This window comes from Vombatus ursinus, unplaced genomic scaffold (assembly GCF_900497805.2).
Source record: "Vombatus ursinus unplaced genomic scaffold, bare-nosed wombat genome assembly UNPS02008996.1, whole genome shotgun sequence".
Taxonomy (NCBI): domain Eukaryota; kingdom Metazoa; phylum Chordata; class Mammalia; order Diprotodontia; family Vombatidae; genus Vombatus; species Vombatus ursinus.
Window position 1 is genome coordinate 8,757,271 of NW_020948774.1, and position 25,480 is coordinate 8,782,750.

A 25,480-nucleotide genomic window follows, 5' to 3' on the forward strand; every position below is an offset into this window, starting at 1 on the left:
CTGGGAGAAGTAGCCTAGAACCTGTCCTGAGTGCCAAATGTCAGGGAGTCAGGTTTGGTTTGGCTGGCTATTTCATGAATTTTAATAATAATATAAATGGGAATGGGACTTAAAGTCCTTCAGGTGAAACCTATGAAATAGTTAAGGTACAAGAATGAGCAACACCCACTGGAACCTAGCCTATAACATTAGAAGTATCAAGGAAATGGCTGAGTCATGAGGATTTATGGAAAACATGGATTTATGATGGTAATTCAGAACCACATCGTTGCCACCAGAAATTAAAAATGGTTATCCTTAACAAGTTCGGATTTAGTGATTAATGTAGATTGTACAAGAAAATAGTAGAAAGTGAAACACATCAAAAGCTCACTATCTTTCATGCACTGACAGATAACAGTCTCCATTCTTCAGACACAAAACTGAATAAATCTTGGAGAACTCAACAGATAAATTTCTACCTCATTTTCACAGACTGAATCACCCAAAGATAGCATTTATCATAAAAATTTAAGCTCATTTTCAAAAGCTGTGCAAATGCCAAATACTTACAATCCCCAAGCTACTAGGAACAAAAGACTTTCACGATATACAGATCTAGCAAAGTAGATAAAAATCACGTGGGAACAAAGTGAGGTGCGGGTCATTCCCTGATGTCCTATTTTTACTAAGGATGCATTCAGCAGCCTTACAGAGATTGCTTTCTAATTCTTTCATTGGACTATAGAAAGTAGTTATTTTATCTACCTCTGCAGTAGAATATTAAATATAAAAGAATAATTGCAGAGTTACTTTTCCAAGACCCTTTGTATCTGAACTCCATTGAAAAAGATGAGAATTAGTTTAATAATAATTACAATAATAATAACAATGAGTTTAATAATAGTAATGAGTTTAATGATAACAATCACAATAATAACTAACATTTGTCCATAGTCAATAAACATTTATTAAGCACCTACTATGTGGCAGGCTCTGTGCTAAGAACTGAGTATACAAATAAGAAAAAGTAAATCCATGCCCTTAAGCAGTTTGCAGTTTACAGTTTAATGGGGGAGGGGCTAGGGTGGGGAGGAAGTTGAACAGAAGGAGGCTGAAAAGGGGTAGCTTTGCAGGGGCATAATGTTCTTGGAAACTAAGTATAGTTGCTGATGAAGAGTGAAGAGCTCTTTATAAAGGAAGACTATAAAGGAAAGCTTCTTGTCCCTCCAGTCAGAGTGAAAAGGCATCTGAGGGTCCTGAGATGTTTACTATCAAAGCTGAGTCAGTCTGAGGAAGCCTTAATTTGTAAATTGCTTAAAAATTTTCAAATTGTTTTATATATATGTCATTTGTTCCTCACAACAACTCCATGAAGTCGGTAGTCTAGGTATTGCTATAACCATCTTACAGATGAGGAAACTGAGGTTCAGAGAGGTAAAATAATTTATTTGCCTGTAATAGCTCAGTCAGTATAGGTTAGAGGCAGATGTTGAAATTAGCTTTTCCTGACTCCAAGTCTAGCGTACTATCCAGGATTATACCATGTTTCTTCAGTAACCCTAGTTATTGAAACACAAGGTTCTCTGCTCTGAATTCTTCTACTTGCATTTCAGAATGAAGAGCCGAACTCTGACAATAAGAAGATGCCACTGCTAGCTGAACTAGAAGAAGATGGTGAGTAGTACAAAGTGGAAATGACTTCCTATGATAACAGGATTTAGAGCCAGAAGGAATCTTAGCAATTGTCTTGGTCAATCTCCTTTTGACAGATAAGGAAACTGAGGGGTCAAGAGGTTACATGACTTGCCCAAGATCACACACACAGAAAAAAAAATCAGGGTTGAGATTTGAATCCAGATCCACTGATTCCAAGGGTAGCTAGGTGGTGAAGTGGGTAGAATGCCAGGCCTGGAGTCAGGAAGACTCATCTTTATGAGTTTAAATCTAGCCTCAGACACTTACTAGCTCTGTGACCCTGGACAAGTCAGTTAACTCAGTTTGCCTGTTTCCTATAAAATGAGCTGGAGAAGGAAATGGCAAACCCCTCCAGTGTCTTTGCTAAGAAAACCCCAAATGGGGTTATGAAGAGTCAGAAACAACTGAACAACCACCACCACTGATTCCAAACCCAATACTCTTTGCTCTTCACCAAGAAGTTACCTACAATTTTAACCTAAAAAAAAGCAAAACAAAACTACAAAGTCATACAGCTCTGCTCTTCTACTCCTTGCCTTGGGAAACTCGTTGGAATAGAAACAATCCACAAGCATTGAGTAAGCACCTGCTATGTGCTGGTAATACAAAGACAATTAATGAAACAGCTCTTCCTCTCAAGGACAGTACATTCTTTAGGGGTTGCAAAATTCAGCACAGGAGTATTTATTTACTCCACTGTAGAGGCTGTGGCAGCTGCTGACATTTGAGGTGTTATTGCTTTAAGTAGGGGGAGCTGGGGGAGTGTGGATTGGATAGGAATCAAAGAGAAGGGCCAAGAAATACAGTTCTACCATAAGCTTCAGAATACTGAGGCAAAGCATTTGCTTAACCAGCATGCTATATATTGGTAATTCACTTCATCCTCCTGCTTTTCCTTGTCATGCAACAGCATCCACCTCCCCGGTACTCTTTCCCTCCATTTTTACTGATCTGTAATATGAGTACTTGTCCCAGGATGGAGTCTCTATAGAAAGTTAAAGATCAGCTCTCCTAACTTCACCTTCTTTGCTCAATCCCTGTAGTCCTACAATCTGTTCGCCATACAGCTGTTGATATAGCAGTCATTACCCTACTCAACAAATATCAGTGGCTATTACCTTTGGGATCAAATATATAAACTCTTCTGTCTGACTTTTAAAGCCCTTCACAACCTGGCCCCAACTTATCTTTCTAGCTTTATTACATATTACTCTCCCTCTCAGGGACATAACAGTCTGGCCTTATTATTATTTCATCTTCCATCTCCTTACCTTTGCACTGGCTGTTTGAATCCTCACCCTTTATTTTAGAATTAGCCTTTTACATGAAGCCTTTTCTGATCCACTCAGCTCATAGAGCAGGCCTACACAACATATGGCCCACGGGTTGCTTGAGATCCGCCAAAGGATTTCTGGGGCCTGAGGAAAAATGTAGGGTTGCCACTGTGCACTATCTCCTTTTGTCACGTGACCCGTGGCAACCAACCATCATCAGTCTGTCTCTAGTCTAACCTATCTGTCCCTCAAAGTTTAGCCTATTTTAATTTTGGCCCCTACCTACTGCCCAGTTGTGCAGGTCTATCATAGAACCTCACTTAAATCCAATTCACATGCAAGCCAAGACATCACCCTCATGATGTCATTGGTCCCCTTCCAGCTTGAAGGACAAACCACAGTGCCTTACCCCCAAATTATCTTATATTTATTTTCTTTATACCTGTGTATGTATATCTTGTATCTCTCCCCATCCCTCTCCCCCATTGTAGTCCCTTCAAAACAGGATCTTTCACTTCTGTATTTGTATTTCCCAGGCACTGTGCCTGGCACATACCAGGTGCTTAATGCTTGCCTGCTAACTGATTTCCCTTTGTTTTGTGAATTTAAGATTTCCCCTCTATGAATGTTTCTTGGATAATCTTTTTAAAACTACTCCTCATGGTTGTTTTAGAACTTAAGACCCCAAGGGAGGAAATTCCTCATTTCTGAGTAGTTTCTCAATCTTCTCTTTAGCCTGTGGGTCTTAACTCTTAGGAGAAGAATCAAGGGAGAGGCAAAGAAAAACCATAAAACTCAGACCTAACATTAGTGAAAGGCAATCTGGCTACACTGAGTTGTTGATAGGAGCTATGAATTCAAGCCTCTTTCCTTAATTCAAAGCCATAGAAATAATGTTGCTGTAACTTTAAATTTTCAGCTGGCAGCAGCAATGGAAATAGAAGGCTTTAGGAATGCAATAACTGAGGCATCTGTGTTCAGTGCAGAGCTAGGATAACACAATCCTTCCCGGGGGTCTAGGGCAAGGCTGTTACTTTCTATAAATATAAACCACTGAAGAAAGCCTAGGAGTTTTGCAGGTTGAGTGGTTACAAGAGGAAGTAAGGAAGGTACTTGGGCACTCCCAGTGGAGAATGCTTGCTTTCAGAGTTGTTCATTTTCCCTGCTGGGCCTGTGAGCTAAGGGAACATTCAAGGTCTGTGGTCTCTGGAGTTTGTTACTTCTCTATAAACAAAGGCTGCTGGAAGGGAAATGTCAGGATACTGTTCAGTGCCTTGAGGGATTGGAAAAGGAAATAAAGCAAATATTTGATAGGGATCACCAGAGAGATGATGGGGGAAAAAATCTCTGCAGGTCATTCTTAATCAGTCCCCCTTGACTTGTTGGGATGTATATAGTTGGAACAGGTTCTTTAGAGTCAATTGTTAAATTTTCACTGTGACCATTTATACTCCAGAAATCAATAGACTACAAATCAGGGTTAGTTTTGTCAATTGTCTAGACTTAACAATGTGTTAATGATGCAGATTAAACTTAAAAATGTGTGGTGAGAATTTTTTTTCTAGAGAGCTAGTTGTTGAATATTTATAAGCACAACACCATACAGCCCAGATTATCCTCAAACACACCTCCTGATGGCTGCTTTGTTTTCTGAGCTTTTATCTGAGCTGTCCCAACAAAATATTCTGGTCTCATGAGTCTTTCTTCTACCAGGTTTGACATGGCAGAGTGAATATAAGGGAAGTTTATGCTTATAGCTGGCAGAAGAGACTATCAGTGGGGCCCCACAGCTCCTCTTTTGTATTCAGGTAGTACGTGAATACAAAAAACATGACTTCACTGTTTCTATTATTAGGGCATGGGGTATAGACATAATTGGAATTCTTGATGTTGGAGTGACAGAGAGATGTAGACTTCCAGAACAGTTGGTTTCCAGAGCAAAGGTTTAGCTTCTGTAGTAGTTTCAAAAGAGCAAAATCAGGAGGGAATATGATTAATGGAGGTAGGTAATTGATTTGTGTCGCTGACATGACTTACCCAAATATCTCCTCTGATTTCAGGGGAGGCTAGAAGAGAAAGTTCCTTTGATGGAACTCTTGCCATTGAAACTACATGATCTGGCAGGATTGGTTATGTGTATGTGTCACCTATTATACTATGCTTGATTAAATTAAAGCCTTTTGCAAGGATTTGTGATATCTGACTCAAAAATTAGGGAGCTAGAGGCAGCATGGTACATACTGGAAAGATTTGGAGTCAGAGGACTAGGTTTGAATCTAAGGGCTGCCATTATTAGTTGCATGATCTTAGGCAAATAATTGGTCTTCCTGAAGTCTCAGTTTCCTCATTTGTAAAATGAGAAGGTCAGACTAGAAGAATTTCAATGCCACTTGAGCTGTGGATTCATAATTCCATGAGTCAACACGGACCTGAAATGTAACTCACTGCTACCCTAAGCAGGTGGTCTACACTGCACCCATAATATAAGGTCCGTTAGTTTCCTTCTCATTTTTATGAACTCCTTAAGCTTATTTGAAAATACAGCTGGATGAGTTGGAAAAAAAATCTGTTCCTAATATGGTTTGATTCTATAGGTTTTTTTGTGGCTTTGATGGTAATCAACAAAAAAACCAATCTCCATCTCTCTGCTCCAGGAATTTTTTTTTTTTTTTTTTTTTTTTACTTTCCTCCATGCCTGGAAGACCCTCCACCTCAACTTTGAATATTGACTTCTTGGCTTTCTTTTAAGTCCCAACTAAAATCCCCTCTTTTACTAGAAGTCTTTCCTAACCCCTCTTAATTCTAATGCCTTCTTATTTATCCTGTATTTAGCTTGCTTTATATACATTCATTTACATGCTGTTTCTACCATTAGATTGTAAGCTCCTAGAGGGTAGGGACTCCTTTTTATCTCTTTTTGTATCTCTAGCACTTAGCATTGTGCCCCTGGAACATAGTAGGCACTTAATATTTATTGATTGATATTTATAGATTATCAATCCTGAATTTAAAATTATTCCATATATTTTCTGGAATTCAACTAATCCCTACTCTGCGATTTACAGAATTTCTTGAATGAAAGTATCCTGAATAGAGAAGTGGGTGACTATTAATACAAAATGTTGCATATGCTATTAGATTCAGTCACTTCGTTGGTGGTTTTGCTTGACTGTTTTTCTCCTTTGCTGCAAAAGAGTTTTCTTTGTTACAAGTCAGAGTGCGTGTGCAGTATTGAGAAATGACTAGGATGTAGAAAACAAAAGGAATCAATAAAAGTCTTTTTTTTTTTTAGGTCTGTTTTTTCCCTCTTTTTTTCTTTCAACATCTGCCTAGAACAGAGTTAGTTATGGAGAGGCAGAGCAAACCCTCAGTCCTAGGGTGAGATGTCATAGTGAAAAGAGAAAATAGGTTTAAAAATGTTGCTTCATGGTACAAAATGATGCTAAATAACAGACTTTTTCCTCAACTTAAAGATTCTAGTAATCTAGAGTATAATGCAGAAAAATTCCTAACTGCAAAAACTGTTTTTGAGGCAGCAGGTCAGCTTCCTTCAGGTTTTATTGTTGAGGGTAAGAAAAAAACCCACATGCTTCAAATATATTTCTGGAATTGGTTCCTTTTACCACCCAAACTCCAGGGGACTTTATAGATTTCTCTTCCTTTATATTTTTTTGTCTTCTTATAAATGCCACATTCTTCTTATAAATGCCACATTTGAAAAGTCCTAGTCAGAGAAGAAAAATGTGGCTTGACTTTTTCTATTATTAGGGCATGGGGTATAGATATGATTGGGATTCTTGACATTGGAGTTACAGAGAGATGAAGATTTCCAGAACAGTTGGTTTCCAGAACAAAGATTTAACTTCTGAAGTAGCCTCAAAAGAGCAAAATTAGGAAGGAATATGATTAGTGGAGCTGTGTATTTTACACACTCATAGAAATTAGAAACAAACTGATTCAAACATATATGGACTGATTTAAACTAAAAAAGTGGGGGGGGCTATTCCCAGTAAATCAGTGATCAAAGGATATGAACATGCAATTCTCGAAAAAATAAGAATAAAAAAGCAAGCTTGTCCACAACCATATAAAAATGCTCCAAATCTCTAATAATAAGAAAAATGCAGATTAAAGTAGCTCTGAAGTTCTGCCTCATACCCACAAGATAGTCAAACGTGACAATGAAAAGTTGTAGGAAAGACACACTAATTCTGGTGTTGGGGGTGGGGGTTTGGTGAAAATGATACCAAAGAAAAAGAAAGAAAAGAACATCAATGAAGTGTTTAAAAGAATGCCCAGAAAGGAACAGAAGGAAGTTTAAAGGAAGACACAGCTTTGTAGTTGAGATTCTTGATCTCATATGCAATCATCTTTTTAAAAAAATGTTCTTCGTATATATAAATGTTTATATTTGTTACTATTTGTAAGTTCAGAGTAAAAAATTACTGAGGCCCTCCCTCAGATGAGATAGGACATTTCCTATCATATTCCCGGGCTGTATACTGTTGAGCTTCAAGGTTGCTATCCCAAATATGTCCTTCTCAGTTATATTTCTGACCTTTCAATACACATTTTCCTGTTCTTTCAGGTCTTTGTCATACTGTTCATTACTATGCATTCACTGCATATAATTTTTCTTTCTGATGTTCTTCATGTCTATTTCTCATCTGTTTTCATTGATTTTTCTTTTTACATGTTTTTAATCAATTAATTAGTCAGTAAACATTTACTAAGTGTCTATCATGTGCCAGGTACTATGCTAAGCTAAGGTGGTTGTTGTATTTGCTCCCTTATTTTAAGTTGGTTTATGACACTTTAATAAAGGTCTCTGGATATGGGGGTACCATGCTCAGACTGTGGTCTTGGTATGGTTAAGTTTTTCTTGTTGAGATAATGACGCCCCCCTCTGACCTATACCTTTTAAGCTTTGTCCTTAAATATTTGTCTTGGAATCTCTGACAAAACAATGTCTCAGGGTCTATGGACTGTTGGACATGTTCCCTTAACACCAGGGAGACTTGAGGAACTTGTCAAGTGTTCCTTTGGCTCTCTGGTGTCAGCAGTGAAACTTTAAAAGAGAACCAGAATTCACATGTGATCATAGCTAGATTGTCTCCAGGCGGATTGATCTTTAACTCTAATTTGTGTGGACCTGGGGACAGAACATAGGGCACTCTAGAAGTGTTTAGAATTAGCAGTGAGGAATCTTGGAACTTTATTTGAAAGAGTATAGAACTGATGGCAGATTACATTCAGATGGTAGGATTGAGAAGAACATATATTACCCCAAACCAGCATTGTCTCCAATGCATAGGGAGGAATACTACATTAACTACCCTTGAATTGAAAGGGGCTGAATGTGTTAAAAGAGGAGGTGGTATTTCTTCGGTAGAAATCTGCTTATTTTGTAGTTGACAAAACTTTCTGAAATTTCTGAAATTTGTGTTTAGGGACTCAAAATTTAAATGTGTGTCACTACTCATATACCTTTTTCCTTTCTGCAGAAGAGGAGGTATTTTCATTTAAATATAGCCCTGGAAAAATGCGAGGAAACCAATATAAGAAGATGATGACCAAAGAAGAGTTGGAGGAAGAACAAAGGTAAGTTGTACTTCTCAACCTGTGTGTTAAAGACCCTTTTCAGCTCTTCATGTAGTTTTGAGTATATTCAAGTGTCTGCCATATTCTCTCAGGACCCAAGAGGGACACATACCTGCGAATCCTCTGGAAGATTCCCTTCCCCTACTTACCTGTTCTTATATTGCAGGGATTCTTTTCTATTAGCTAATCTTTTCAGTTCTAACAATATTTATCCCTGAGAATTCCCTGAGCATCTTTGCAAAAAAGAGCTTCCTTTATTGTGCTAGGAGGCAACCTGAGAGGCAGGGCCAAGCTCATGGTATAGGTGAGAGTGTCTCTGCTTCTGGGGAGATTAGAAAACTGGGCCCATTCCTACCTCTCCCACTTCCAAAGCTTGTCGTTTCTGAATAGGTAAATCCAAGTAGCTCACATACATGGGGAGCTCATAACAAAACAAATTTATCACTTCAGTGCAGTGCAGTGCAGGATTCTTCTAGCTCAAATCAGATTATCAGAATGTGCTCCTTCCTTCCTATCCTTACTCCACAAATCCCTCTCCCTCCTTGCCCAGTGCTAGAAGTGTAATCTTTTGTTCTGGACTGGGGCACTCAGAGGGCAGCTGCAGCTACTCGGTTTTCCATTCCAGTTATTGTCCCACCCGTTGGCTGAGGACCCACTGGGTACTTAGAATCATTTTGTTATTTCATTTACTCCTGCCAGGGTAGCTGTGGAGAATATTCACAGGATTTGGGAAACAATGAGAAAAACCAGGGAGGACAGTGACAGAGAAATGACTGTTTTAAAAACTCTTCAAATTTTCAACATGTGTACAGATTCTGTTATTCTACACTGGTGGCCCCTTTCTGTCCTCTTGGTTCATTTGGTAAAGTCAGGAGCTGCATGGTAGCTGCATAGATTCTTGGAGTCGCTAGCATCCCACAGGTGTTTGATACTAACTCCTTCCCTACCATGAACACAAGTGGGATGGAAGATTGTGTGGCTGCAATAATGCAAAACTAGGTAACTGTTTTTATTGTTTGTTAGGATGCTCTTCTTATCCACTGACCCCTCCAACCTTTCAAGTATCAGAAAATATTGTCAATAATAAACATAGTATCAGGGGTCTACCGTAGCCTTTAGCTCTCTAGATTCCCCTTAGCAGCTCTTTCAAACTACTACCAGTATATGTTTCTCCGTAGAACAAAATAATAAACACATCCAGAAGAGCAGCACCCCAAGTACCCCAGTCCCCTCATTAGGCCACCTTTGCTAGTTAAAACTACCCTCTGCTTTCCCTCAGGTCTTAACCATGCTGCTTCTTTGGTCTTATCAGGTTTACTCCCTTTATATTACAGGATTGAGCTGACCTCTGACTTCACTTGCCTGTAGCAAGTACGTTAGTTCTGCACCACAAATACTCTCCCAAGTATTTTTGGTAAGGATACTGACTTCTTAGACTAGTGGTGCTTCACTCATTGTCTGTGAATGTGTTACACAAAACTGACATGGTCTGTCTTCCCCCACTTCCTTCATAACTAATTAACAAACTATCTTCCATCTGAACCTCATTTCATCCTTCATGAACCTCAAGAGTCATAAGCAAAAACAGAATATATAATCCCCTTGACAGCTGTGAATGTCCATGGGCTGCATGATGACTCAGGTGTTTATTCAGTCTTAATGGGACAGCTGGATGGAGGAGCTAGTCTGTTCTGGGACTGTTGTTTCCTAGAGAAAACAAGAAGAATCTGAAAGGCAAATGGGATCATTTCACCATCACCGTATTTTATAGGTATACCTTGCATGGTGTACACGCATGCTGGTGAATCCTGTCATGTGTGTGCACACCTGCACCCACTAGGGAGATGGTCCTTTTGTATTGTTAGTTTTTTACTTTAATCCCTATGACAGCTGCATCTTACTAAAAAGCACCCACGGAGAACATTGCCAGTACAGTGTACTGCAGAAAATGTACATTGCAACAGAGGCAAATTTTAGTTCTCATTTCTTCTGTAGGAGATAAGGCAGAGTTGGTCCCTCTCTTCCTGTAGATCAGAAAGAGGAGTGGCTGGATTAAAGATATCAGAGGATCATATGATTTAGCATCAGGAGGAGCCTTAGAGATCATTTAGTCCAATTCCCTCATTTTATATGACAACAACATTGCCTAAGAGGCTGGCTGAGCTCTAAATGATTTTTCTACTATAATCAATTTATTGTAGATTGAGGTTTGGAAAATAAAGTAATCTGATGACCAGGTAACAGGAAAACCCGAATTAGGATTTTAGTAGAAACCTGGTCTTTGGGCCAGTGATAAACTGTGGGCTTATATAAGAGGGCAGAGTACCTTGGTTGCTTTCAGAAAGATCACATCATTTGCACTTTCAAAGATTCTTTTCTTCCAGTCACTCAAAGTCTTGTTACCATAATTCTAGTCTCTCCTTGGCAGGATTGGAGACTTGGGTACTTACTCATCGTGTTCTCCCTTGTGTATGTTGAACAGTTTTCCTCTATTTTCAGTCTGCCCTCAACACCATCACTTCCTATGATTATAAGGAAAGTGATTAGTAGATCAAGTCCATCAATCATTGTCTAAAATGAACTAGTGAGGACACACACACACACATACACACACACACACACACACACACACACGAACACATTTCCATTACTGCCATCCTGATCAGCATGAACCTCATGTTTTTTTTGTTTGCTTTTTGGTGAGGCAATCGGGGGTAAGTAACTTGCCCATGGTCACACAGCTAGTGAGTATCAAGTGTCTGAGGCCAGATTTGAACTCAGGTCCTCCTGACTCCCTGGTGGGAGCTCTATCCACTGTGCCACTGAGCTGCCCCTGAACCTCATGTCTATGTCTTTTTGTCTATAATGTATGTTTTTCCTTTTCCCTTCCTTCCCTGTGTGTGAGTAATGAAGGTGACTTTACTCCTGATGCTTCTTTGATTCCACATTACTCTCACTTTTCCTTCACAACTTGGGGATACAGAGACTAATAAGTTTGGCTTTTGTCTTTCCATCTTCTACAATATGATGGTTTTGTTGGGAGTGTAGACATCACTGCTGCTATTAGTCAATTAGTAAGCCTTTATTATGGTTCTACTATGTACCAGGTACTGTGCTAGGCATTGGGAATGCAGGTACCAAAAGTCAAAGTCCATACTCAGAGAGCTTACATTGCAATTATTCTGTTGTTTTCAGTCTAGTCTGACTCTTCGTGACCCTCCAGCTCATTTTACAGATGAGGAGATTGAGGCAAACAAGGTTAAGTGACTTGCCCAGTGTTACACAGCTAGTAAACGTCTGATGATTTGAACCAGCACTCTACCCACTGTACCACCTAACTTCCCGTATATAAGTGATACAGCATAAATATAAGGAGAATAAATGCAAAGTAGTTAAATCAAGGGATTTGGGGAGGGGAAGGTACTAGCAGCTGGGAGATTAGGAAAAGCTTATTGTAGGAAATGAGAGGATCGCTGAAGTGAGAGCAGCAGCTGATGGCAATCATTCTGTGCCTTGAGGCCTGCCTGTGCCAGAAGTACTTGCATTGCAAGGTTCAGGAGCAAAAGCAGCATCTTTTGAAAGAGATAAGGCAAGAGTCCACGATAGCCCTTGATGAGAATCCACTGATCCCTACTGAGCTCTGCAGGGAGCCCTTGATCCTGGAAGGGGTGCCAGGATGATGAGTACCTCTGTACAGACATGGGAAAGCCTAGAATCACGATCCCCGTACCTCAAGACCCCAGCTCTCGGTTCAAGACGTTTGCTTTTGAGCTGAAGCTGCTATTTCCTGATGATTCCGTCAATGAGCCAGTGACAACATAAAACAGGTACTCTGGTTTATGTCTGCAAACACTAGAGCTGATGAATGAGCGACACCACTTGGCCTTATTGTGAGCCACCTGGCCTCAGTGCGTATTACACTCTGTGTAGCAGTGCTGCGGCATGATATCTCTGACCTGGACACAGCCTCAGAGGCCCTGCCTTACCTTATCCTCCATGGTCTTTCTTCCTGAGTAGCTAACAGCAAATTTCAAATATTCTCCAATTCCCTTTCCATGTAAGGATGACAAGCAACCATGTCATCACCTTTGCCAATCAGACATTTTTTTGGCATCACATATACCAGAAGCTAGATTTTTTTTTTTTTTTTTTGCTTTTTGGCGAGGCAATCAGGGTTAAGTGACTTGCCCAGGGTCACATAGCTAGTAAGTGTCAAGTGTCTGAGGCCGGTTTTGAACTCAGGCCCTCCTGACTATAAGGCCAGAGCTCTATCCACTGTACCACCCAGCTGCCCTCAGAAGCTAGATTATTATACAGTGGAGCTGATGTAAGTGGGGCCCAGATTTTAGATGAAGTTGCACATGATCCACTTGGGCATGCTGGAAGCCACAGCAGACATGCCTCCCCCACTTATTGAGAAGGCAGGAAATGTGATATTAATTATACCTGTAAAACATTTCCACATTATCTATGTTGCAGGAAAAAAAGCAAGAAAAATTTAAAAAACTGAAAAAAAATAATGCTTCAGTGTGCACTCAGACTTCATCAGTTCTCTCTCTGGAGGCAGATAACATTTTTCATCATGGGTCATCATTTTGTCTTAGATCACTGTATTAATCAAAATAGCTAAATCATTCACAGTTGATCATTGTACAATATTGCTGTGTACAGTGTTCTCTTGGTTCTGTTCACTTCACTTTGCATGAGTTCATATAAGTCTTCCCAGGTGTTTCTGAAACCATCCTAATCATCCTTCATAATCATATACCACAACTTGTTCAGCCATTCCCCAATTGATTGGCATCCTTCAATTTTCAGTTCTTTGCCACCGCAAAAAGAGCTGCAATAAATATTTTTGTACATGTAAGTTCTTAGAAAGAGATATTGTAAAGGTAGAAAGAGCGAGATTTAACTATTGATTTAATAAGTGGTATGAGGAAGAATGAGGAGTTAAAGATAATGCCAAGGTTAGGAACTTAATAGACTGGAAAACGGAAGTGCCTTGGACATAAATAGTGAAGTTTGAAAGAGGGGAGGAAAGGTTTGGGATAAAAGATAAGTTCATTTGTGGACATGTTGAATTTGAGATGTCTCCAAGATGTCTGGTTTGGAATGTCCAATTATCAGAGTAATTGGTGATATGGGACCAAAGCTCAGGGCAGAGATTGGGGCTACATATAATAGATCTGTGAATCATCTGCATGGAAATGATAATCAAACCCATAGGAACTGATGAAGTTACCAAGAGAGAGAAGAGTAGTGGGCCTAGGAGAGAACCTTGGCAGTTGAGAAGAAACCTAAATGGAGGTTGGAAATTCAAAAGGGGCAGGAAGAGGAGAGAAGAGAGGAGTGCAATGATTAAGGTTGGAGTCAGCTGGAGAAAACAGGAGATAGGATCAAACACACATGTGAGTGGGATAGAGAATCAACTAAGGAAGAATAAAAGAATAACCTTGCTTCAGTGAAGGCCCAGGTGAAGTTGCATAATGTGGATTTATAATATAGCCAATTAGCACAGTTCTATGACCTCTCCAGCTCTATACAACAGCACTTGAGTAGAAATGAAGCAGATAATGAACATAATGTGGGGTTGAGGTGACAAAGGATGAATGATGATAGGGCAAGAAAGCACAGGATTTGAGAGTAGAGGGAAAAATATAGCTTTGACAATTGAAGAGATATGAGAGGACACCTCCAACCTATCCTTTCATGGAGGTGTAAAGTACACAGGTATTACACATTGCAAATGTTTTCAGACTTTTTCAATGCATTGATAAGTTATGTTGACTTTTTCCCCTCTAAAAATATTGTTTGTTATATGGGATTGCTATCTGGGAGGGAGAGAAGAAGGGATACGTGGGATAATTACAATGTAAGCAACAAAATAACAATAAAAAATTCTTTAATGAAAGAAAAGAAAGTGTAGAGTTGAATTAGCTGATTATAGGATCAAGTTTGGAGAGGGAGACAAGCGAAGTGAGAGTAGGGATAATAGCCTGAGAAAGTACCGAGCAGTGGAAGGATTAGAAGTCTAAATGAGGATGGATGTAGAATAGGAAGAGATAGGAAGTTATGGTCTGATAGAGGAATGTCATAATTTTTCATTAGAGAAGTGAAATTTTTGTGAGTAATGGTGAAATCCCTAGAGATACTAGTTTCTAGACCCTAGGAGAAGTCCTAAACTTGACCCAACATAATAGATATATAAATTTATGTATATTTCTGCCAACCTCATTAAAACTGCTGTTCAGTGAAATGGATTTGTGTCCACTGTTCAGTCTGTCCTTGATGTCCCTACTTATCAGTTGTTTAAGTTCTTTGCCTTACTCATCTCAACTGCTTTCCTCTATGACAGCTCCCATGGTTTCAGACAGATAAATGGATATCTCTGATGCCATATATTTCAAGCTTTATAGGAACTTCAGTGATACTTAGTGGTATAACCCACTTTCTATCATCCCCAGAAATCTCAGTTCATAATTCTTTTAGGGTAGAGACTCCAAATTACTTCTTTCATATGTTTTAGTGGGTATATCCTAACTAAAGATCCATAAAACATCATATCTCTTCTACCAAAGACACTGAAAGGAGAATCTCTCTACCATATAACTTTGAAATGTGTTGGACTTGAGGAGATTGAAGAATTTACATTTTTCATTCTATAGATGCTTTGTAAGGAAGATTGAATGGTGCTTAGTGGTTGCTGCTTTACTTTATGACAACTTCTCTTATCACTAGTTCATTCTTTTTCTTTTTTTTGGTAAATTTTTTATTCATTTTAAACTTAAATACAAAATAAAAAAAAATTTCCATGTACATAGCAGAACATAGGAGAGGATTCAGTATAAAATGATAAATTTCCATTTCAAGAAAACCTATATACTAAATATATACATTGTTTTCAAAGCTATCCAGTTTTTCTTTGCTTCCTTCTTGGTTTTCTTTTGTTCTATGTTATGCACTTTTTGCTTTATTTTTTTCCCTTCCTCCCCCTCACTGTCCTAAATAAGGCTACAGTTAAACACACAGACACACACACACATAGACACAGACACAGACACACACACACACACACACATACACACGTAGATATTTATAAACACTCACATATTCACTCATACATATATGTAAGATCATACTACGCATATTTCCACTTGTCTCTTTTTCTGGAGGTGGATAGCAACTTCCCTCATAGATCCAGGTTTTCCCATGTTTTTCTAAATCAACCAGCTCATCATTTCCTATACCATAGCAGTATTCCAACACAATTACATCCTATATGAGAGATTGTCTGTGAAACTTTTTTCCCAATTTTCTGCAACCTTCTATTCTTGGCTACATTGGTTTTGTTCATACAAGAAAATTTAAATTTAAAATAATTGAAACTATCCATTTTATACTTCAACAATGCTTTTGTCTTATAATTTAAAATCTAATACTGCTGAATCTCCTTCCTTTACATCTTTTTCCTCTGGTTTCTTTAAAATTTCTGACCTTATGTTCTTCCAAATGTCTTTGTTATTATTTTTCCTAACTCAGTAAGATGATTTTTAGTAATTTAATTGAGATGGCATTGAATAAATAGACTAGTTAGGTAAAATTGTCATTTTTTATTATATTGGTTTTACTAACCCATGAACAATAAATATTACTTCAATTATTTAAATCTGACTTTATTTGTATAAAAAGTGTTTTATATTTATGTTCATGTAGTTCCTGTGTCTGTTTTGGCAGGTATACTCTCAGGTGTTTTATACTGTCTGGTTATTTTAAATGGTCTAAAACAATATTGAATAATATTGGTGGCACATAATATAGTTTCGCTGTTTTTCTCCTCTGATTAAATCTATTTTAGCTTTAACCTTATCTGAGATCATGATTACTACCCCTGCTATTTTTACATAATAAATTCTCCTCAAACTCTTTATTTTATCTCATTTTATTGTATTTCCTGAAAGCAACAAATTGTCAAATTCAAATTTTTTAATCTGCTATCCATTTTCGTTTTATGGGTAAATTCATCCCATTTACATTCTAAGTTATAATTACTTGTATATTTTCCTCCTTCCTGTTTTTCCTCACTATCTTTCTCATCCTATTTACCCTGTCCCTCATTCACACTATTATTTTTCTCAGTCCTAATGTCTTCTCTGTCTCAGATCTTCAGCTTTTTCTGTGGGGTATGTTCACAGTGGTCCCATGTTTACATCTGCATCATAGGAGTTTGGAGTGCAAGAGATGGGAACTAAATGGAAACCTTCTGTGTTTATATTGTTCCCTGGCACAGAATGTTTTTAGTACTGAAGTAAATTGTGTCTAAATAGAGCATCAATAGCCTAAGTAGCTTAATCAAAGATCTCTTTTTTCCTATTGCTTTCAAATATGGTCATCCTTTTTTAATTTTTAATTTTCTATATATCCTAATTAGGTTTATTGAATTTTTTTTATAATCAGAAGTCTCAGGAGAGTTGAAAATGGGGGTTCTGTGGTTGCTTAGGTCTGTGTCTCCATTTGGATCTTTGCCATCTTTCTGGGCATTGCACAGAGGCCTGTGATCTCAGAGCTGCTCAAGGGGAGGTACAGCTCCCTAGATGCCTCATAGATATTGTAACACCCCTAAACCTAGATGGTTATCATCTCCTCCTTTTTAGATACATAGCAGTGGTTTTTAAAAGTTTTTGTTGACATTTTCTGTTTCTTATATCCTCATAATTATCCCAAGTATTCCTCCCATTTCCCCTCCCAGAGAGCTATCCCATATGACAAATAGTACTTTTTTAGAGAGGAAAAAAAGTCAGCACAACTAATCAGTACATTGAAAAAGTCTGAAAACATGTACCATCTATGGACCTCCTACCTCCAAGAAAAGGGTCTTCTCATCTCTTGCTTTGAGTCCTGTTTCATCGACTACCAAGAAGCAAAGCATAGTTATCATTTATTGATTTTGTATTCTTGTCCATACCTAAGATAAGTACTTAAAAATTTTGAGGACATTTTGAAAAATAGCCCTATTGATTAACAGGAAGTCTCTTTGTGGGAATTCATACCAGCTCAGATGAATTCCTGTTGGTAATTTTGTAGTAGTAGTAATTAGAATATTATTTTAAAGTTGGCCTCTTGGTTTTGCCTTTACCTAAAAAGCAGCAGGGACTGACTAGGTTTTCACCACATAGAAGACATGACCCTAACTGTTGCCATAACCTCTCTCTAGAAAACCGTCCTAAAGAATGCCAACCATGAAAAAAATCACCTCATACACAACCAAATGATGATTATGAGAAGTATGTACTTGACCATATATGTGGCTAAGTGTTGTGTCTTTGGGAGGGTCTAAATCTTGCTTGTTACACAAAGTGGATAATTCCTTCTTTACATAGTTTTCTAGGTTTGTCTGTTTTTATAATTAATTTTCTTGTTTACACATCAAACTATTTCTTAGTGGCTTCAGTCTGTGTCTTTAACCTTCATTCAGTCCAATTAATCTGTGAGTAGCTAATCTGGATTGCTAGGTGTTTTTCCCTCCAGGTTTGTTTTTTCATTGACTTCTTTCTTTTGAATCAACTAAAATTTGGACACCTTCTTCCTCTTAATGTTTTAGTTACCCTTTCATGGTAGTATAGGACATTCTGTCAACCCTAAAGATGTAATTGCCACTTCCATCCTCAAAATCTTGAAATAATACCTATTTACATGAGGTCCTAGAAATCTAGATCAATGTAGTTGTGTAGGACCTTCCATTCCAAGTAACTCAAAGCACTTTACACAGTCCTTTTATTTATTTTTCATCATTTGCCTGTGAGGATATAGATGCTGAGTCTTCCATCATCTCCCTGTTTCCCAGATTAGACTAATTATTTATGCCTTTAATTTTTCCAAGTGAGCATGACAGCTTTGGTATTGGTATTTGGATTCCCTCATTCCTACATTCTGCTCTGATTACAAAACAAATTATTTTGGATAGAAGATATAGACCTTAAGGATTACGGAAAGATAGATATGTATTGTAAGAAGTTAACTTAGATGTCCAGCAAGTATAGTACAGTATATATCATATATAAATAGCCTGTTGCCTTAAGCAGTGGGTGTATGTGGACATGGGGGAAAAGGCTAGGCCAGTAGTAGAAAATACTGCAGGAAGATAGTTAACTACGGAGTCTTTATGGCAATCACTTAACTTTGTACTTGTCTCAGCCAGAACATCAATAAGAATAATTAATAAAATACTGCAGAAAGGTAGTTAACTATTGAGCAAACTTGCTAGTGCCTGTGTCAAGCTGTTCTCTGAACTTTAATTTCCTTATCTGGTTAATGGAAATAATAATATCACTTCCTCATTGTATTGCTCTGAGGAAGACATTTTGTAAACCTTTAAAACACTATGTAAAAATCAAACAATCAATCAACATTGCTTAAACACTTACTATGTACCAAGCACTGTACTGGGGATACAAAAAGAGGCAAAAGATAGCCTCTGCTTTCAAGGAGCTTATAGTTTAATGGGGGAGACAACATGCAAACAAATATATACAAAATAAGCTATATACAGGAGAGATAGGAAATAATTAACAGAGGGAATGAATGCATTAATTAAATTTAATTAGGGGTTGGGAAAGGCTTCCAGTAAAAGATGGGTCAAGGAAGCTAGAGAAGTCAGTAGGTGGAGTTGAGGAGGGAGAACATTTCAGGCATAGGTGACTCCCCGGAAAGAATGCCCCAAGTGGAGAGATGGATTGTCTTGTTTCTGGAAGAGTCACTGATCTGAAGAGTGCATGCTGGGGAGTGAGGTATAAGAAGACTGGACAGGGAGGAGGGTACTAGGTTATGAAAGTGAAATTATCAGACCTGTGGTTTAGGAAAATCGCGTTGGTGGCTGAATAGAGAATGGATTGGAGTAGGGAGAGACTTGAGGCAGGCAGACCCACCAGCAGGCTATTGTAATAGTCTAGGTGTGAGGTGATGAGGGCCTCCACTAGAATGGTGGCAATGTCAGAGGAGAAAAGGGAGCATACTCAAGAAATGTTGCAAAGGTGAAATCCACAGTCATTGGAAACAAATTAGATATGAGAGATGAGAGATAGTGCGGAGTCCAGGATGACTCCTAGGTTTTGATCCTTAGGGCCTGGGAGGATGAGGTTGTCTTCTCTGGTAATAGGGAAGGTGTCTGTTGCAGTGGGGGATTGGGGGTAAGGGGAGGTAAAGAGGTTGGGGGAGGAAGATAATGAATTCAATTTTTGGACATGTTGAGTTTAAGATGTCTACCAAACATCCAGTTTGAGATGTCTGAAAGGCTATTGGAAATGTGAGATTGGAGCTCAGCAGAGAGTTTGGGGCAGGATAGGTAGATTTGAGAATCGTCAGCATAGAGATGATAATTAAACCCATGGGAGCTGACAGGTTACTGAGTGTGAATTTTAGTTGTAAGGTGTCACCCTGCTCTAGCACGCTGCGCTTTTCCAAGCAGCATAAATTTTTGACACCTAAATCAGACATAGATGATAATGCTGTGGTTCAGTATCCTATCTCCAACTGCAAAACCTGTACATAAAAACATGAGTATCAAATATTGAAATATATGTATGTATGTATGTATGTATATGTATGTGTATGTATGTATATGTGTATGTGTGTGTGTGTGTGTGTGTGTGTGTGTGTGTGTGTGTATATATATATATATATATAAAACCATTACCTGGTATGAGTGGGTTGATGGAAAACATCCTTCATTGCATAAACATTTGTGTCTTGCTCTATTTTATAGTATAGAAATATCCAACATTTTTTCATTTATCATATTTGTCACATTTTTTCACCTGTGCCTCTTAAAATAAATGCTTTCTTGCTTACTCTAAGTTTTTCCAAATTTTTTTTCTCATTTATTTGTTCCATTTTTTAAATCTGTGTCTCTTAAAATAGTTGCTTCCTTGTTTGCCCTATATTTTTCTTCCATGGGTGTCAAGACATGTAGTGGACATTATCACCTTACTCATCACCAGATTTCTTGAAAGTGAGATCTACATTTCATTCATTCAACAAGAATTTATTATGAGCCTGTTAAGTGCCAGGCATTACATAGAAACTAGAAATACAAAGAAAAAACCCAAAACAATCCTTTACCCTCAAGGAACTTATATACACAAAGAAAAATAAATACAAAGTATATGCAAAGTAATATCCAGGGGAGAAGGCAAAAGGAGACTCAGATTAGGTGGCACTTGGGTAGAATCACAGATAAAAAAATGGAACAAATAAAAATGAGGAAAAAATTTGGAAAGAGCAAGAGCTTGATGGAATATGTTCCAGGCGTGTACATTCATTTCACTACAGAGGGTGGGGGAAGGTATGCTGGCAGAGGGGTGGGGAGGGGAGGAGAGAAGAGGAGGAGAGAGGAGACAGCTTCAGCAAAGGTAGACAAGTGGGACATGGAATGTCTTTTACAGGAAAGAGCAGGTAGGGCCAATTTGGGCTGGAATGTCAAGTTCATGAAAGAGAATAAGGTGCAATAAGCCTAGGAAGGGAGACTAGAAAGAGGTTTTGAAAGGCTTTAAACACAAAACAAAGGAAGATGACATATCCTTTAGGCAAGAGGGAGCCACTGCAGCTTCTTAAGGAGAAGAGTTCAAAGTTCAAAGCTTTAGGTATCCTCTGCCTGACTGGTTCACACTGGCAGGGTACAAACTGCCTTGTTTTGCATGTACTCACACTAGTTTTTCTGACCAAATTCCTTTCCTATTTTTCATAGGTTTCTGACTGTCTTTTTGTGTAATCCTGGAGTAGGTGAAGGCACTTAATCTAGTTTCTCTTTTAATTTCTTGGTCATTATTGGTCTGATGCAGTTGTTAGGTCTTTGCTGGGATACTTGTGTGTAAATTAGGCCCTTCTGTGACTCTTCACTCAATCATCCTAATCAGAAATTTTTTTCTTCTTGACAGGGTTAAAAAAGAACAGCTAGCTGCCATCTTCAAACTCATGAAGGACAACACGGAGACTTTTGGGGAGATGTCCGATGGAGATATGCAGGAACAGCTCAAGCTTTATGATATGTAGGCTCAAAAACAACAGAGCTCTCCGACAGCTGCTGCCTTACTCTGCAACAAGACTTTGAAGACAATTGTACTGTGACTGTTATTAGATTAGAAACTCTTGTTTTCAGATTTTTTGTAGGTTTAAATACATACATATGCATATATATGTATATATATATATCTTTTTGCATATTCTATTTATATTTCCTCTCATAGGGATCAATAATACTCCCCATAGAGGAAGAGGGGTGGGCAGACCCTGTTAGCTGAGTTTCCCTGCTTATTGTTTGTTGTTGAGGTTCAGACTATGTGACATAATTAATACCTTATCTTCTGACTCGAGCTAAGAAATTCCTCATGTTAGTTCCAAGATAGACAATAGTACGGGACCAGACTCGATGATGCTGAGTCAGGGCTGACTCAGTCCTAACTCATGACACAGTAGTAAGCTGTTTGGGAGGATTCAGGGGTGCTAAAAGTTATAGTATCTTTACTATTAGTATCCTTATAAGGCTTTTAAAGAGTTAGGGTTTAAGAATTTTTTTGAGGGTCTGAAGTCCATTTCTTCATAGATAGTCTAAAAGTCTATTTCAAAGACTCATCTTCCTTCGTGGATCAAAATAAAGGTACTAGAAATGATGTTATAAGAGTCTGTTCTGTGTTATTTCTAGTCCTTGTTCAATTCAAGTGTATGAAGAGTGCTAGGTACTGCAGGATGTGCAAAAGAAGCAAAAGATGTGGCATTTGACTTGGAGAAACTGCCAATTTCTAGGGAAAGAAATAACCCCAACATAAAACAATAGAGATAACAAAATATTTAACTGACATCTATACAGGAACTCCTCTGATGGCTTACTGTGGTGTGGAAGTGACCCTTAGTTCTTGAAGGTTCTTCAAGTGCGAGCTGGAGGAGGAACTCATGTTTATGATCTGGGCACCAGTCCAGCTTTGTTTGGAGGGATTCATCACTAGCATGGCTGCAGATTAATGAATCATTAGCCATAGCAACTCTTAAAGACTATCTGCCAAGGTGTAATAATAGCTAGCATTTTTGTAGTACCTTAAGGTTTGCAAAGCACTTTACATTTTGACAGGAGTATCCATGTTGTTGAAATCATAAAATCGTTGAAGTGTGAGTGCATCCAATTTTCTACTTAGTCGCAGCGACTGCCATTTACAATTCTGGCGCAGAAGCTGAAAGATGCCTTTATTCAGAATGGGATCCCTCAGGTCTGATTGCTAAACTCTGTCAGTCAAGTTGCTGCAATCATTTCCCAGCAACCAGTGGCTCCATCATGTTTGTACTCATGCTCCAGCATGTTTTATTACATTTTTGTTTGCCTACTTCACGTGCAGCTTTTCCAAGTCACCTCATCCACAACATGAAGCTACTGTTTAGTTAATTATGAGTCTCATGCCCTAAACTAATAAATGACTTTGAGTTCATTTTTCTGATAATAGATCAATTTTCTTTTGCCTCACTGATGGAAAAAGCAGGCCCATTTGTGGCCAAAACAGCCCTCTCAGAACTAACTCTCAAACCGGTGTATGGTTTTAAATAAAGTATGTGGCATGTCTCATGTTGATTTTTTTTCTTTAAAAACTATTATTTGTCATATAGGATGACTCTCTGGGAGGAAGACAGGGAAGTAGATGAATGCTGGGAGAAATTCTGGTGATGTAAAAAAAAAAGATAAATAAAAATTTGTAAAAAGGAAAGTTTTGCTTAATTAAATGTCAACAAAACAGATAATGGAATGTATGAAAACAGTAAATGGAGTGTGAATATTTATTTAAATTTTTTAGGTTATTTTTAATTTAGTATATGTTAACAAATAGGAACATTTCTGAATACAAAAAACTTCTAAAACAAAAAGAGGATTGCATTGAAACACCTTGTCTCCTTTATATACATTGTCTTAAAAATTGTATCATAAATCCCATGTGTTACTTTCAAAGCTTTCTAGTTTATGTTTCCTTTTTTTATTTAAAAAAATATGTTTCAAAGGCTCATTTTTCTTTCTTTTCTTTGTCATTTTTTTTTTGGCATCCCTATCATCACTATTCCCCTTCTTCCTCTTATACTACTCCACCAATTTTTAAAAATCATAACAAACATGTATAACAGCTCCTTTGACATCTACACAGAAAAATATCCCTGTGCAGTGGGCTGTAAATGCAGAAGGGAAATGAGACCCGTAATTGGCTTAAAAGAATGTGAAGTTTGATGCTGATGTTGCATACTTGCATGAACGACTTATTTCAGTTGGTTGGGGTAAAAAGTAGAGAGAGGAGCTCCAGAGAGGAATCAAGAGAGAAATACTTACAAATGATGCACTGAAGCCCTAGGAGCTGTGGGTGTGTATGGGATCTGGGCCTTTTATATTCCTTAGATTCCTTAGCTTCCAGGGTTTGTATCTCTGAAGACTATCGGGAACATACTCCCATAAATAGGTCTGTTTTCCCCTTCCTGGTCTGAGCTAAGATCTTATCTCACTCCAAGATGAAGCAAGATCAATCCCCCTTGTATCATCCCCTTCCCCCTTCCAAAGAGCCACCCTCTAAGGCTAGGCAAACTATATACTGTCTGGCCTTTTTATTTTGTTTTTTGTTTTTTGTTTTTGTTTTTGTATAGCCTATAAGCTTAGAATGGTTTTTACATTTTAAAATTACAATAAACAGGCGGTGGGACAGATTTAGTGTATGGGCCATGGTTTGCCAGCCCCTACCATTTAACAAAGAATTTTTTTTAAAAACAGGAAGATGAAAAAAAATTCAACAAAATAATCAGTGCATTGAAAAAATCTGACATTATATGTAGTATTCCACACTCATGGACTACCCACCTCCATAAAAGAGTGGGAGAGAAATGTCATTTTATATCACTTCTTTGGGAACAATCTTGTTTTTCATAATTTCACGTTTATATTTGTGGCAGCTGTTCTTTCCATTTGTATTGTTGTAGTTAGTATATGTTGTTTTTTTCTGGCTCTGTTTACTTCATTTTGCATCAGTTCATCTAAGCATTTCCATGATTCTCTGTATTCATTATAGTAGTCATTTCTTATAATAATATTCCATTACATTCATGTAGTCCAGTTTGTTTATCCTAGTTAATGGTCATCAACTTCTCCCTCCCCTCTCCGCCCCAAAGTCTTTGGTACCACAAAAGTGCAGGTACAAAAGTGGAGTTTTTCTTGTCAGTTATCACCTTGAGGTATGTGCCCAGCAGTGGAATCTCTGGGTCAAAGGGTATGGTCATTTTAGCCACTTTATTCACATAATTACAAAATATTTTCCATAATAGTTGTACTTACAGCTCCATCAACAATGCTATTGTGCTATAAGAAATGATTAGCAGGCAGACTTCAGAAAAACCTGGAAAGATTTGTATGGATTGATGCTGAATGAAGTGAGCAGAACCAGGAGAATGTTGTATACAGTAATAGCCATGTTGTGCAATGACTAACTTACATGGTTAAGTCCCAGCCTTTCTACAACCCCTCTGACATTGATTATTCCCATCTTCTAACATTTTTCCAGTTTTCTGGGTGTGAGGTAAAACTTCAGGGTTATTTTGATTTGCATTTCTCTTTTTATTAGTGATTTAGGTCATTTTTCACATGGTTCTTTATAACATGAAATCGCTCTTTTGAGAACTGTTCACTCATATCATTTGGCCATGTGTCTATTGGGGGAAGCTTATTAGCATTCTTTGGCATATTCTAATCAGTGGAGCTCTGACTTTTCTTTGCTATTTTGCTTTAATGGATGGGTTTACTCAATATTCACTATTTGTGATGATCTTTTGTGTAACTAGCATTGATGGGAAGAGGTAAGTTGGACCATATAGCCTAAGAGCTATCTTCCACATTTAGAGCAATCAGGGACATGACTTTTGTTCTG

General features: G+C 38.0%; 1 protein-coding gene across 1 annotated transcript in view; it reads left to right on the forward strand.

Annotated features, from left to right (window-relative positions):
- Positions 1 to 23,154, forward strand: part of MXRA7 (matrix remodeling associated 7) — a 35,167-nt gene extending 12,013 nt beyond the window's left edge. Inside the window, 5 exon segments of the mRNA XM_027850154.1 lie at positions 1,596 to 1,656; positions 4,418 to 4,430; positions 5,022 to 5,080; positions 8,456 to 8,552; positions 21,482 to 23,154. Of these exon segments, the coding sequence (XP_027705955.1) occupies positions 1,596 to 1,656; positions 4,418 to 4,430; positions 5,022 to 5,080; positions 8,456 to 8,552; positions 21,482 to 21,596 (345 nt within the window). The 3' untranslated portion in view covers positions 21,597 to 23,154.
- The last annotated feature ends 2,326 nt before the right edge of the window (positions 23,155 to 25,480 follow it).